This window comes from Sitophilus oryzae, unplaced genomic scaffold (assembly GCF_002938485.1).
Source record: "Sitophilus oryzae breed Bouriz unplaced genomic scaffold, Soryzae_2.0 scaffold_172_pilon_pilon, whole genome shotgun sequence".
Classification (NCBI taxonomy): domain Eukaryota; kingdom Metazoa; phylum Arthropoda; class Insecta; order Coleoptera; family Curculionidae; genus Sitophilus; species Sitophilus oryzae.
The window spans coordinates 6,619,678-6,636,865 of record NW_022146424.1 but is presented as its reverse complement, the minus strand read 5'-3'; the positions used below and the strand labels follow the sequence as shown (position 1 = coordinate 6,636,865).

The window sequence follows — 17,188 nt, the reverse complement described above, 5'->3', positions numbered from 1 at the left end:
AAACACGGTTATGAGTTTTTTTTTCGCGAAAAATGTTTTTTCAAAATTTGGAATTTTTTGAAAAGATTTTGAAAAAATTCTTAATTTTTATTTAACAAACATAATATCTTCGTGATATGGCAACATAGGTAGTAGATTAAATTTACAAGAAAGAAAACCCAGAAAAGATCCCGTGGTTGTCAAAATTTAAACGAAAAATATATATTTTTTAATTTTAAAAGTAAAATATCTCGGTTATTTTGGACTTATTTGAAAAACGAAAAATTTAAAGAAAAAATATGTTACTTTTCTCGAGATCTACCAGCCCTGAAAATATTTGCTCTTATTTAAGACTCACCCTGTATAACCTAGGGACTTTTGATATAAAAAATTGTATTTTAGAGGATTTATTTATTGATTTAAATTTATCTATCTTAATTGTAACTTGGCACATAAAGAAAAATAAACAATGCATATGTAATTAAATAAAACTTCGTAGATTAACTTATTTTTTTATTTGAGTATAAAGAGTTTACAGAATTACCATGTTTTGATCTTAGAAGGATTAGGAGACAATATATATTTTGAAAGACATAAATAAATATTATTGCAAGTGTTAGGGGTAACATCCGACGATGTCCATTTTTATAGGAATTTTTAAGCAACCAACTTAATCTGGTGTTGCGAATACCAAGTCCTATACACTTGCTAAATTGTAACTGAAAATAACAAACAATGTCGTCCAAATAGTAACGCATACAGTAATATCTTTTTGTATCTTTAACATGGTATTTGGCAACATTAAATCAGTTTTCTCTGTAAGCCAGTTTTGTGTGTGACATCGTCGGTTTTTCCCCTTACCCTTCATTTATCAAAATATAAAAAATAATGGTTTGCCCATTCACATACTGACATAGTTCTTTATACAAATTTTTTGAAAAGTTCTTGGTTATTTTTTTAACTTTAAAATACAAGAATTTTTTCTTAAACGTAATAAAAAATCCCTTATTGATAAAGAAAAATTCGAAATACGAATTCCTGTATTTTTAGTTTAAAAAATCAGTGTTATCTGCTATAAACATTCGTTTAAATCAATAATATAAAACAGCTAATAAGTTTAATGTAAATATATCTACATTGGCATATATAATTATATTCGGTATCTTTTGATTAAAAACTAGTCCAGCCTTACAAAAACATGACTTTGATTAAAAAATTGGAAATAGAAAATATATTTTGTTATAGAAGATTTTAATATAAAATATAACGCAGAAAATATGCACGCAAGTTCCGACTATTATGATCCGATTTGGTGGATTCAATGAACAGTTATCATAATATATGGTTTTGTGAAACAGTTTTGTGATTAACTAATCAAATCATAATAGTATTCAATAAATTCCCTACGATATACAATCGTTAATACATATAAAGTTTATAATAGCTCAACAATAATAAATATTTCTACAAATAAAATACATTCAATACATAATTTAACATTTTACTAAGTGTCTCTAAACATTTCTTAAAAGTGGAGTTGAGATAAAACGAAAAAAAACATTAAAACTTTTTTAAAAACATTTGTACTGTTCATAAAATTTTTTTTTCAAACGTCACAAAAGTATTAATTTTTGCGACGTAATTTTTTTTATGTCTCTTTTACTGTTGAGAGATTAACTAAATCTCGAGGCAATAATGAAAACTTTACTCCGAGGTTTGTATAATATTTTATTTACAACCACATCATTAAGTAAAAAATAGAGACAGTATTTTATTTTGAAAAAAATAAATACCGTGAAGTGGGGTGACTTTGCCCAATTCTGAATTTTAAATCGTGTTTATTTCAAAAATTGTTGTATTTTCTCAAATGCGCATGGTCTATGCTATAAGTGGTAATAAGGACAACACAACAATAATACGCTTTTTTGTTTATTAAACAAATATATATATATACAGGGTGTTTCAAAACAAATGCGAAAAACTTCAGGGGTGATTCCTTGTTAAAAATAAAGGGTAGTTTGCTTTATAAACGTTGGGTCAAAAGTCAACCATTAGGGAGATATCGCGGTACAAAGATGGCGGAAAAATAATGTTTTTAATTTTTATCTTGAAAACGAAAAACGATAAACTAATGAAATTTTATGGAAGCATTACTGTTATGAAAACACACTTTCTGTTAATTTTTTTACTTTTTTAAAATGAGTGAAAGGGGTTGAAATAAACTACCCCTATCATTCTTGTTAACGAAATTTAAAGAAAAATATTATCAAACACATGCAAGAAAATTAATTTGGATAGTTTAGTTTATTTAGAAACTTTTTTATCTCTTGTGTTTTTTTGATAAAAGTCACCGATTTGAAATTAAAAAATAAAATGTAAAGCATTACATGTCAGGGCAGAAAACATTTTTAGATAAATAAAAAAGGCTTCGGAATAATTAATTGATCGTAAGATAATAACGTATTGCAGTAGAGTAATGTCAAATAAAATAATATTAGAAACATCCTAAAAAGTGACAACCTGACCTAACCTAACCTACTAGATTCTTTATCTAAAAATGTTTTTTGTCCTGACATGGTAATGCTTTACATTTTATTTTTTAATTTCAAATCGGTGACTTTTATCAAAAAAACACAAGAGATAAAAAAGTTGCTAAATAAATTGAACTATCCAAATTAACTTTTTTGCATGTGTTTGATACGATTTTTGTTTAAATTTCGTTAACAAGAATGATAGGGGTAGTTTATTTCAACCCCTTCCACTCATTTTAAAAAAGTGAAAAATTTACCAGAAAGTGTGTTTTCATAACAGTAATGCTTCCATAAAATTTCATTAGTCTATCTCTTTTCGTTTTCAATATAAAAAATAAAAACATTGTTTTTCCGCCATCTATGTACTGCGATATCTCCCTAATGATTGACTTTTGACCCAACGTTTATAAAGCAAACTACCCTTTATTTTTAACAAGGAATCACCCCCTGAAGTTTTTCGCATTTGTTTTGAAACACCCTGTATATATAAAAAAAGTAAAAAACTGGATGGGCAAAGTTAGTTGCTTATATGGGGTGTCTTTGCCCTCCTCCTTATTCTTATTGATAGGCCAAAGCCACCCCATTTAAAAGCATAATTACGTAAAATATACTTCATCACCCTCAATATTATAACGAACTTCTGCATAATACTTACCTCAATACAGCGTGGTTAACTATTGCAGCCACGTCGAAGTTTGAAACGCACAAAATAGGCTTTAAAAACAGATTTGGCTTCACTAGCATCACAGTAAATGCTACATCGCAACTGACGGCAAGCGTTTAGCGACGTTCCGAGACGTGGGACGCCTCCACCCATAATTTACCGATAACACATAACGCGTTCTTTTCAAGTAGTGGCTACGGTTACGTCTAACATATTTTCGGACGGAATTTGGCAAAGTCACCCCATTTCACGGTATGCGAAAATTTGTCGTTTTCTGTTTTGGCATTTCCATATCTATAGTTACCGGTACCAGTGGTTGTTATAGCGCAAACCTTCAACAGCAAAACAAACAACTAAGAGACAGTTTTGAATTTCTCGTTCGCTTTTTCGAATTTATATAACATAGAAAGCCAGAATGTTGTCGGAAAGTTCTGATAATGAAGACTACTTTAATATTGGTACTCCACCAGAACTTACAGAAGCTGCAAAAAGAGCAGAAGCCAGTTGACTTCCAAAGAAAAGTAGGGGACCGCGCGATATGAAATAGCATTGAAAGTATACGAAAAATGGTGTGCCGAAAGAAATGCTAAGAATATTGCTTCGGAGACAGTCTTGATAGCATATTTTAGCGACATAGCAAGGCAGAAAAAGCCATCTACTCTGTGGGCTACGTACAGCATGATACGGACAATGCTAGAATTAAGGGAAAAGACTGACATATCAAAACATCACAAACTCGTCGCTTTTTTAAATCGCCAGAATGTAGGTTTTAAGCCAAAGAAGTCTAGGATTTTTATCAGGCAAAAATTGGAGGATTTTCTCACGAAAGCACCTCAAGAATTCCTTCCTATTAAAGTAAGGCTTTTTTTAAATGTTTTCTTTTTCTGTTTTTAAATCTTTCTTTTCATTGTTTTAGGTTGCGCTTATAGGAGGCGTGTCTGGGGCATGTCGCAGTGATGAGCTACTGAAGATGAAAACCACGCATATTGATATTTTAGAAAACAAAATTGGCATAGAAATTCTCGATATAAAAACTTATAAGAGCAGATCATTTATGATAACTAACACAAGTTGGATAGAAATTGTGAAAGAATTTATACATTATTACAGTTGAGGGTTGGAACCTTTGGTGTTACACAGCAAAATAAAAACACTAAATCACCACAATACACCAAAACACTTTTACTTTTACACTGGACGCGCGTTTCGCTAACCATGTTAGCATCATCAGCAGATGATTATAAACTAAAGTACAATCTACAAGTTGAGCGTTTATATACTCGCTCAGTGGGCACCGAGTGGGCGTGGCAAAATCTAGCCAACCGAGTCAGAGCCAACTGAGCGTAACAGTTAGATTTCCGCCACTAGAGTAGTAGGAACAAAGAACTTGAAGGAATTGGACCGTTGACTCTGTTCATACTATCTTTACATTTATTAATTCTGATGCTTTCATATGCATCTAATTGCTGCATCTAATTAATGCATCTAATCTGTAATTTGAGACTTGTTTAATTAATTTTAAATTATTAAGATCTATACAATGTTCATTATCAACAATATGTTCGGCAACGCAAGATTTATCCGGTCTACCATATCTTATCTGAGCTAAATGTTCTTTAAATCTAGTTAATATTGATCTTCTAGTTTGCCCAACATATTTCTGATTACAATCTTTACAAGAAATTTCATAAATACCCGACCTTTCCAGTGGAGGTGTTTTATCTTTTGGATTACCTAATAATTGTTGTAATTTATTATTAGCACTATACACAAGCTTATAATTGACATTCTTAAAAATTCCTTTTAGACCACGGGATAACTCTCTATCAAACGGTATCGAAAAATATTTAGACGTATCTTTCTCCACTTGAAAAGTCGAATTTTCAGAAATCATTAACCTATACCTACGTTTTCCAATTAATTTATCAACTAGTGAAGGAGAATATCCATTACACTCAGCTACATTCCTAATGTAATCTCTTTCTATTTCATATCTTTCGTTGGAAAGTGGGAAACTAAGTAATCTGTAAACTAAGAAATTTAAACTAGCCATTTTATGTTCAACACTATGATGTGATTCATTAGGAATATATCTGCGCGTGGTCGTATTTTTCCTATAGATATCAAATTCCAGGCAATTATTAGTATTTCTAATAACTAATACATCTAGAAATGGTAATCTGTCGTTGTTCTCAATTTCATGCGTAAATTTAATGGAAGGAAAACGATTATTTAACTTAGAAATAAAATTATCTATAGTGTCTGAATGTGTGTCAAAAAGATTGTAATCAGAAATATGTTGGGCAAACTAGAAGATCAATATTAACTAGATTTAAAGAACATTTAGCTCAGATAAGATATGGTAGACCGGATAAATCTTGCGTTGCCGAACATATTGTTGATAATGAACATTGTATAGATCTTAATAATTTAAAATTAATTAAACAAGTCTCAAATTACAGATTAGATGCATTAATTAGATGCAGCAATTAGATGCATATGAAAGCATCAGAATTAATAAATGTAAAGATAGTATGAACAGAGTCAACGGTCCAATTCCTTCAAGTTCTTTGTTCCTACTACTCTAGTGGCGGAAATCTAACTGTTACGCTCAGTTGGCTCTGACTCGGTTGGCTAGATTTTGCCACGCCCACTCGGTGCCCACTGAGCGAGTATATAAACGCTCAACTTGTAGATTGTACTTTAGTTTATAATCATCTGCTGATGATGCTAACATGGTTAGCGAAACGCGCGTCCAGTGTAAAAGTAAAAGTGTTTTGGTGTATTGTGGTGATTTAGTGTTTTTATTTTGAATTTATACAGTTACGAAAAGATATTGAAAATGAGAGATTTTTTAAAAACCGAGTGAGGTGGAGTGAGGGAAATGGAAGAGGGAAGAAGTGTAGATAACTTGACACTGTCAAATTTCTTAAAAGTCAGTAATGTCAGTATTACATATTGTGGTTGTAAGTAAAGACAATTTTACGCCTAAGCACAAAAGTACGAAAATATATTATTAACCAGACATAAAGTGTCAAATTCAACGAGCGTAACGATAGTTTCTCGATATACAGAAAGGTCCACAGACTTCGAGACATAGGAAAAATCAAGTCCATTTAGCGTGTGTCGCAATTTTCACACCTTAAAAAATTAGTTACCTATTCATTTACTTATGTTTTTATAGCTATAGCAACTGCAGCGACTATGAAAAAAGCTGTGTGGTTTTCATAGAAAATAAGGGCACCTGTAATTCAGTTGAGAATGTTATAAATCGCTAAAAGAGGTTTCATATCTCTTGGATTTCTATTAATATTAAATAAATTTTATTAAAAATATGACTAAAATTGTTAGTATCATTAAAAACAATTCAAATTCAAAAATTGTATCAGTCAAATTCCCTCATTTAAGGTGAATATTAAAGTAAATATAAATATAGCTCACTCTAAGCTCTACTTATCTTTAAGAAAAATTTAAATCATTGGTGCAATTGGGCCTTAATGCCATTTCAAATGAATAATAGTATTAATAATGTACATTATTATAATAATAAATTTTATATCATAGTGTGTATTAAAGCTATTAAAACACTTTTAAATTGGTATTATATTAACAACTTTTGTTTTTTTAATCCAAAGAAAATAAGTCACAAAATTTCTCAATCAAAATATTTGTGGTTCTGAAAAGGCCCTTTGTTTTCCCATGTTCGTCAAGGTAGGTAATGGGTAAACGATAAAAAAACAGGATAATGAAATTTAAAATATTACAAAAATTGTTCAAAAATACCTCCCTCCTGCATTAAACAATAACCCAAACGATCATAAAATCCCCTCTTCCACATTGGATAACATATCAGAGGTAACAGTGTCAAAGGCATTAACTAAAAAAATTAATTTTCTGCCTTAACTTGTACAAGTTTTGAATTTCTTTATGGCCGTAAATTTTAGATTTTTTGTACCCCCATAAAAAGAAATCATTCACCGAGAGGTCAGATGAAATTAAACGTCAATCTAAACAAAACTGTCATTTTTGAAAACTTGTCAAAATTTGGACACACGCTAAATGGACTTGATTTTCCTATGTCTCGAAGTCTGTGGACTTTTCTGTACACTTACTTACAAGGTATTACTTTTAAATCTTTTTATATTATATGGAACGTTTGAAATTGTTTGATTTGGTTCAATTAAACAGCAAATAAGTATAAAATGACAGCTCTGTTGTAGTCATCTTTTTATAGTCAGATAATTCTAAATACATTTTTTGACATTGACATGAATTCATTCATTTTTTGTCGTTTTTTACTGTACATTATCAAATAATTAAATTAATAACCATTTTGTAATAAATCGTCCAACATATAGGTAATTTATCTATCAGTTTTATAATCTTCGATATTTATTTAATCTTCGATATTATTATATTCCATTAACTTGTTGGCATCTAATTTGTTCATGTTTTGAAGTATTCGATTGTATGTTTCGTTTACAAAAATTCACTTAAATTCATAGTTATAAGTATTCATAAGCTTAAGAAGTTACTTGACTTAAATTTTGATTTATTCTAGAGCACACATTTAAATTGTTGCTTTAATCAGTCAAGGAATTTTTATTTATTATAAAAAATAGTTAATTAAATTATTTAGGAAATTATAAACAACACATACACATACAAAATAAGAATTCTAAATCTGCAATAATTGGGTACTTTAGACACAGCCTATTCAATACCCAGTTTAGGGCTCAGGCTTACTCTGAAACGGAAAAAATTATGCAATCTCTGCTTTTTACCAATTAAGGTACATTCAGGATGAGAGCGTCGAGCGTCGAGCGTCGCGTCGCGTTTGCATCGCGTCCGCGTGTCGAAATGGAGTCAATTCACTTAACTTATCCACGGGTTGTCTGCTCACAAAAATCGTCCGACTGTGCAAATCCCTGGTTCAACTGGAGTGGGATCTTCTGGAGGAACCTAACAAACTCTGGAATGTCAAAAAGACATTCTTCTGTGGTTTCTCCACATCGAGTTATGGTCGTCGCAACTTAAGGGCCGACCACCGCCTCTATGTGATAAATGTAGTGATCCTTTAACTGTCAAACATATCCTTAAGATTCCTTAATGTAGTCAGTTAATTAACCTAAGAGAGGCCTGCAATCTTTCGTCAGACATGTCAGTTATTTTTTCTACAAGTGAGCAACCAAAACTTTTTGATTTTCTGGAAAGATCGGAATATATATCTAAAATATAGGTATCTAAAAGCTACATTTTGGCTTAAAAGCAACCAATTACTAATTCAATTGTACATATTTTTACGTTTTATTGTTTTATTCTATGTTGTCTATACAATTTACTGTAGTCAGTTAACCTAAGAGAGGCCTGCAATCTTTCGTCAGACATGTCAGTTATTTTTTCTACAAGTGAGCAACCAAAACTTTTTGATTTTCTGTAAAAAATCGGAATATATATCTAAAATATAGGTATCTAAAAGCTACATTTTGGCTTAAAAGCAACCAATTACTAATTTAATTGTACGTATTTTTACGTTTTATTGTTTTATTCTATGTTGTCTGTAAAATTTACTTTTTATTTTTACAAAATCAATGTCTGTAACATATACAATCTGTCTATAAACGTGTTGTTTAGTAAAATGTCAAATATTGTACCGAACTAAAATAGCAGGTGATACGCCGCTAAATAATCTTTGATGCTGGTGCGGCTTGAAAGCTACATTTCTTTTTCTTCTTCTTCACTTAACTTAAATTAGACTGTTCAGGCAGACAGCGTCGCGTTTGGCGTTGCGCTAGCGTCCGCTGAGCGTCGGTGTTCGAGTTCAATGGGTCGGACGCGACGCAAACGCGACGGGACGCTCGACGCTCTCAGCCTGAATGTACCTTTATACGCATTGATATTTCTGTTTAATACATACATAATATGTAAAGAATATGTGAGGATCCAGCAGTAAAAAGGAAGAATTTTCAAAAATATATGCACAGATCTGGATATTGAATAAGCTGCGCTTTTGTCACATCAGACCAAAACATCTTTATATTTATTATTCTGAATACACGTCTTGCTTATCACAATGTCATCGTTAACAAGTAAAATTAGGAAATCCATATGGAAAAGCGAAAATGAATATATATTCAGTCAACCAGCTACGATTGTTTCTACACATTACTTCTTGTTAGGATGGCGCTTTTGAACACTCCATATCCATTCTTTAAAACAATTTTTGATTTCCAGATAACAGTCTTCTTCCATCTCTCTCCAAATTGGTTAGGTACCTCTTCATCATAGAATCATACATTTCTTAATCAGCATCATCTTTCATTATAGAAATCTCCACTTACACCACCTCAACTTTTCGACATGTCTTTGGCCTGTGATGTTTTTCTAATGATCCGTGCATTAACTTTTTTAATTTCAGTCTGTCAAATCAGCAATGACCTTTAAAGGCTATACTGTACGATCAAGTAAGTATATAATCCAGATCCAGTAAAATTCCAATGGTATCAGTTCAAAAGAAATGGTAGCTCATATCAGAATACACCCCTATAATAACAAATGCATCTGGATATAATGTTATTATCTGTTGATGATTGTTGATGGATATTGTTAAGAAAATATGCATTCAGAGAGATAAAAATGTTTTGGCCCACTCATGCCCTAAGTACTGAAATTAGCGACTATATACAGGGTGAGTCTTAAACAAATGCAAATATTTTCAGGGCTGATAGATATCGATAAAAAACATATTTTCTCTTTACCATTTTTCAAACAAGTTCAAAATAACCAAGGTATTTTACTTTGAAAATTCCACACCTGTAATTTTTAACCAATCAAAACGTGTTTTTTTGACAAATCACCATGGCAACGGATAAATTTTAGTGAAAATTTTTTCCTTGTGGGCACCCAGCAGCGAATTATACTGGAACTTTTTTGACGTTTATAATGACAGAATATCTTTTTGAGAGTCTGGTTTTTATTTGTTTACATGATAATTTTGATACATTTCAATTACAAAGCTGAGATGAAAGTTTTTAAACTGCTTCCATACGCTTGACTTCGATTTCCTAGTATTCGCGGGTGTCAACTGCTTAATCTCCTGGTGAATATTTTCTTTGCTTTCATGACCGAAGCAAAACATTTTTTAAGCCGTGCCGCTTGACATCTGCAAAACTGAAATAGTTTTTAGGTTTGGGTGTCACTTAGTTGTCATAGTAACTAAATAATCAATTCGACCAAAAATCGAAAAATACATTTTAATTATTTGATTTTCAAACACAATTTGGTGTGGAATTTTCTTACCGAATACCACACGAGGACAAATTAAATCCGGACATTTTTTCTCGCTCATTAATATTTTTAGAAAATTATCCCTCGTCTTCGACTCGGGATAATTTTCAAAATATTCATGAGCTCGAAAAAATTTCCGGAAATGATTTGACCTCTAGTGGTATTACTAGTGAAAATTTTAAAAAATATATATTTTTTGCTTCTATTTTGAGAACCACTGGATCTTTTCTGGGTTGTAAACTTAATCTACTTCCTATGGTTGCCATATTATCAAGAAATTATGTTTTTTAATCAAAAATTAAGTAAATTTCCAATAAAAATTTCGCAAAAAACACCTCATAATCGTGTTTCCGCTAAAAACATTTGCACTTATCAGTCACCCTGAATAATATTATTACTAAGCAAAAAAACTAAACATTGTAACTATTGTTGTTATCTAACTCGAAATATAAATTATACATTTAATTCTGTAATATAAAATATTAACAATGGCTTAATAAAATACAGTAAATAATAAAAACACATTTGGCATATATTAGATTTTCTTTCATTTTACATTTATTATAGAGTTATAGCTTCATTCAGAACCTTGCAATTAGTGGAATAAATTAGTGGTTTCAATTTTCAATTACACTTATACTTTTTACTTTACGATCATTCACAATGTCTAAAAAACACAATTAAAATTAATAGATTATCCTAGCAACAGCTTGCGGTAGTCAGTCGTATCCACAGAGAAACCCTAATATTTATCTTATAAAATAATAAACTTTTGATTTCTAATCACCATTTCTCTTGACGGTTGATAATCAAATGCGAAAATGACATTCCTTGCAAATTTTGAAGTATAATTAGTGGAAAAGTTAAAAGTTTGTTAACTTTTTCCACTAATTGAAGATTACTATTTCTAGTTTTGACGTTGTGAATACTTACATTGATATTAGAGGAACAAACTTCTACGCTAATTGAAACCACTAATTTATTCCACTAATTTCGAGGTTCTGAATGAAGCTTATTTTATCATAAGTTACAATAAAATATAACATTGATAAGTATAAACAATAATGGTTGGAGCTGTAAGTGCCCTTAACCACAACCTATAACAATTAATAAACCACTTGACCACGCCCAATTGTTTGGAAATAGCCAATTTTGACATAGTTTTTACTACAAAATTTAAAAATAAAAGTACAGGTCTTAAAAAAACATATATACATTAGCTTACTTTGCGTTTTACACTTATTACTATAGATCTATTTTATCATATGTTACGATAAAATCTGTTATAGATAAGATAAATAAAAATAATGTCGGTTGAAGCTTAAGTATTAATATACAAATGATTTCCTATATAACACGCCCTTATTATACCCCGCCCCTAACGACAACCTATCACAAGACACGAGACGCACCACGTGAGCCAGGCCACGCCCACAGTATATTGTCCGCTTGGCCACGCCCCGTTCACCTGTTTCACGGACGTGGTCAGCGCTTTCTCCTGGCCACGGAACAGGTTTTTGGCGAGCATGCGCATTTTCGTGATCTTGTCGTCGAAATTCGCCGTCGAACTGTTGGTTGGCACGTTGACGTTGCAGTAGTTCTGGTCGCAACAGGAAATGCACATCTAGGATAAGAATTAGAGGTGTCGATATTTTACTTATAGTCTATATAGTGTGACCAACGGATCTGTAGCTACGGGGTATCGGCAGGGGAACGCAGTTGTAAACAAAACACGCCCAATTTCATTCATAAAATAGGCATGGGCGTACGGTGTTATATGAAAATAATGTGTATCATAAATATAATACTCAGATTAATAATTTTTTTCAAAAAACTTTATGCTGTTTGAATCGTTACTGTTGAGTTAGCAGATAAACACTAAAAGCTTTTATTAAAGCTCCCTTAAATATTTTGAATCATTTTATTATTGTGTTGTTAATATAATAGAAGAAATAATTACAGCTGAGGGTTGGAACCTTTGGTGTTACACAGCAAAATAAAACACTAAATCAGTACAATACACCAAAACACTTTTAATTTTACACTGGACGCACGTTTCGCTAACCATGTCTGCCATCAGCAGATGATCAAAACTGAGTCTTGAGGTATATTTATTTATATATCTGTACTAACTATATTTTTTTTTATAATACATAATTTTAGATATAACTATTTCCAGCAAAAAAATCTTGAAAATAGTTAACTTTGGAAGCCCAAACAAAACATAATTTTACTCACCAGTAGATCCAATATTGCCTATTACACCAGATATGGTATCGCTCCGCCAGCAGTTTTTAAAGGTTAGGTCATTGTCTACCCATATGATTCATCCAAATAGATAATACTTGGCTATATTTTCGAATTTCGCGTATATATTTATATCTCTCTCTGCAATATAATGTGCCGCTCCATTAATATTTATCTGTTATTTTGATATTTACGCCAAAAAAATTCATTTGATTTTAATAACCCCCTAAGCGTTTCCCTGCAAAAGGAAAATTCGATTCTTCCTGCAATTTTTGCAAAAGCTTTCTAATTGTGGGGACGAGTTTGAATTCGAGATAAAATCTATTTATCAAATTCCTGACCACTTCGAAAAAGTCGTCGAGCTTTTCGACAGCAGTCTCACGTGGTCGTTTCTTTCTAGAGATGGATATCATTTTATCGGGGTTAATTTTCAGCCTTTTTTTTATCTTCTGTGTGAATTTTTTTTCTAGCCGATACGCTAACTCCGGTATAAAGAAATATCCGCTCAAGTTTACATTTAAGCGGCAACTTAAGCGAACTCTGTGTAGCTTCTTCATCGCAAACCCTATTATGAACACAAGGAAATAAACCAAATGAGATTTCATCCACGTTATTATTAACTTACCTATATAAATTAGCTATTATTTCTCTTGTCTGACTATGTAGTGTCTTACCCTTAACAAATTTATTCATTTTAAAACACAAATATACGATCAAACTTGATATTATTAATAATTAAAAACTACGAACGAAAAACATTATAACAAGATAACAAAACAGTAAAACACAACTTAACTATCAAATATACGAAAAATATAGGAATAAAGTTTAGGATAACCGGTATAAAATAATGAAATAAAGTAATAATGATCAAAAAAATGACACTGCCACTGGATATTTCAATAGTATTCAATATTCCTACTCTTTTCAGAAGAGACCGTGTAGTTGGGGATAAAGCAAGCGAATAGGAAAGGCGTAAAAGCCATGGCAAACGCGTGGTAACAAATCCTGTGACGTACTCTCGCCAATCATGTTCGATGAATAGGCGGCCATGCGCGGCGATGCCGGTTTGCCAATGATATCGTTGAAAAATCTTCAACTTTCATAATAAGCAGATTATACAGAATGAAAGAAATAAGTTATTAAATAAAACATATCGAACAATATGAACTACGTTAAAATTCCTTAGTAATATACGTCAGAATATATGCTAAACACATTATATATAATAAAAATATATGAAATTTATAGTTCATGTCTGGCAATTTTGCAATTTTATAGATAAACGTGGCAATATCGATTTTTTTTTCTCGCATTAATTCCGTAGCTTCAGATCCGCTGGTCAAACAGTACAGGATGTATACGATACATACACGTATATGATATACAAATTACGAGCATTGGTATCTCGCAAACCGTAAAAGATACGAAGATAGTTAAATATGGGGCAAAGTTGCGCCTTGGGATATTTGTCAAAAAAGTTTAAAAAAATATCAGGGATTATAGAGTTTTTTGATCTAAAAATACTATCAGATAGCCCTAATAAAGTGGCTATGAGAATGTGCAATTAGTTTTTGATTTTCGAAAAAGGAACGACAGGAAAAATTAAAATTGATTGTCAAAAAAATCGGTTTTTTTACCAAATATGTAACTCAGCAATTCTTGAAAGTTGTAGTTTGTATGTTGTGAAACTTTTTTGATAACATCTTGGAGATCATCGCAAGGCGTAACTTTGCCCCAATTTAACCATGTTTCTCTCTATTACGGTTACCGAGATACCAAATGCTCGTACACCGAAATTGTAGCACCCTGTATAGTTCTGATTTTTTCTATTTATCATGTTTTTTGGGGTGGTGAATTTGACTGTCACTTGTTAAACGAGAAAAGTATAGAGAGCATTGATTATAGGTGGTAATTCTTAAACTATCAAATTTAAATGCCGTGAACAAGTTAAACATCTTGCAATAACAAACAATCCTGTACAGAGCTATAATTACAATCTAACCACATAAAAGAAAAAATATAAAAAACTGAATTTGTAGGAAATTTTGTATACTTTTATTTTGTACAGAAGTATTATTTCTGAAAAAATTACATTTTTTGAGTTATAAGCAAAAAACCGCAAAAATTGCAATTTTTTACGTTTTTTTCGCATTTTTTCAATATTCCATCACGAAATGTTGTCAGCAAACACCAGATTCGGATTCAGCGTCCCAAACAACATAAAAAATCAAAATAAATCAGAACTACCCCAAAACTTTCCCCCAAAAAATACAATTTTACAAGACTATTAATAGTTTGTTAATTTTGATTACCATTTGGGCGTCAATTTCCACACATCCCACTTTATTTCTTTGACACTCTTTTTCGGTGGTGCACTTCTTATTAACCAGTACGCTCGTTCCTTTTGAATCCATTATGTGAAGAGTATGGCAAAATGTTTCACCTGCAACACAAAATTGACAGTATTCTCTGCAATAGTAGATATTTACGTTATAAGTTCGGTAAATCAACTTTTACAGTACCTATGAGTGAGTAGGTAATTTCGAATAAAAGAAGTATAATTAGTGGAAAAAGTTGAAGGTTTGTTAACTTTTTCTACAAATTGAAAATAACTAACACTAATTTTGACTAGTTACTGCTTACATTGAAATTAGAGGAACAAACGTCTATGCTAATTAAAACCACTAATTTATTCCACTAATTTCGAGGTTTGGTTTAATTTAAGAAGAACATTAAGCTGAATGAAGATATAAGAGTCTATTACACTGTACTTTCGGGTCGCTCAGCGGTCGGGTAGAGCGGGTGTGTGGCCGGAGGAAATATACAGGGTGAGTCTTAAATAAGTGCAAATATTTTCAGAGCTGGTAGATCTCGATAAAAGAAACATATTTTCTCTTTACCATTTTTCAGATAATTCCAAAATACCCGAGTTATTTGGGGTTGCCTATTTTACTGACCACTTTTTACTACCACCTTAACTTTGCTACTACCACCCAAAAATAAACTACTACCACCTTAATTTTGCTACTACCACCCAAAAATAAACTAATACCACCTTAATTTTGCTACTACCACCCAAAATAGACTACTACCACCTTAATTTTGCTACTACCACCCAAAAATATATTACTTCCACCTTAATTTTGCTACTACCACCCAAAAATAGACTACTACCACTTTAATTTTGCTACTATCACCCAAAAATAAACTACTACCACCTTAACTTCGCTACTACCACCCAAAAATAAACTACTACCACCTTAATTTTGCTACTACCACCCAAAAATAGACTAGTACCACCTTAACTTTGCTACTACCACCCAAAAATAAACTACTACCACCTTAATTTTGCTACTACCACCCAAAAATAAACTATTAACACTTTAATTTTGCTAATACCACCCAAAAATAAACTACTATCACTATAGTTCTGCTACTACCACTACCACTACCATAAGCAACAAAATAAAATGCAAAAATATCAGGAGTAAGAAAACAAACAAGATTAAATAAATTAAACACTGCGATTCTAAAAATGCTTTTATGGTTTGCATTGCAAATCTCGGATTAAGTTTTAAGTAATTTAAAAATTTAAAGTAATTTATTGTTTCTAGCAATTAAATAATAAACTACTACCACCTTAACTTCGCTACTACCACCCAAAAATAAATTACTACCACCTTAATTTTGCTACTATCACCCAAAAATAGACTACTACCACCTTAACTTTGCTACTACCACCCAAAAATAAACTAATACCACCTTAATTTTGCTACTGCCACCCAAAAATAAACTAATACCACCTTAATTTTGCTACTACCACCCAAAAATATATTACTTCCACCTTAATTTTGCTACTACCACCCAAAAATAGACTACTACCACTTTAATTTTGCTACTATCACCCAAAAATAAACTACTACCACCTTAACTTCGCTACTACCACCCAAAAATAAACTACTACCACCTTAATTTTGCTACTACCACCCAAAAATAGACTAGTACCACCTTAACTTTGCTACTACCACCCAAAAATAAACTACTACCACCTTAATTTTGCTACTACCACCCAAAAATAAACTATTAACACTTTAATTTTGCTAATACCACCCAAAAATAAACTACTATCACTATAGTTCTGCTACTACCACTACCACTACCATAAGCAACAAAAATAAAATGCAAAAATATCAGGAGTAAGAAAACAAACAAGATTAAATAAATTAAACACTGCGATTCTAAAAATGCTTTTATGGTTTGCATTGCAAATCTCGGATTAAGTTTTAAGTAATTTAAAAATTTAAAGTAATTTATTGTTTCTAGCAATTAAATAATAAACTACTACCACCTTAACTTCGCTACTACCACCCAAAAATAAATTACTACCACCTTAATTTTGCTACTATCACCCAAAAATAGACTACTACCACCTTAACTTTGCTACTACCACCCAAAAATAAACTAATACCACCTTAAT

General features: G+C 31.5%; 1 protein-coding gene across 1 annotated transcript in view; it reads right to left on the bottom strand.

Moving 5' to 3' along the window:
* Positions 1-11,210: 11,210 nt before the first annotated feature.
* Positions 11,211-17,188, bottom strand: part of LOC115881542 — a 457,389-nt gene continuing 451,411 nt past the window's right edge. Inside the window, exons 5-6 of the mRNA XM_030899082.1 lie at positions 15,024-15,154; positions 11,211-12,085 (exon numbers count right to left, since the gene is read on the bottom strand). Of these exons, the coding sequence (XP_030754942.1) occupies positions 11,840-12,085; positions 15,024-15,154 (377 nt within the window). The 3' untranslated portion in view covers positions 11,211-11,839. The remainder of the gene's footprint in view (positions 12,086-15,023; positions 15,155-17,188) is intronic.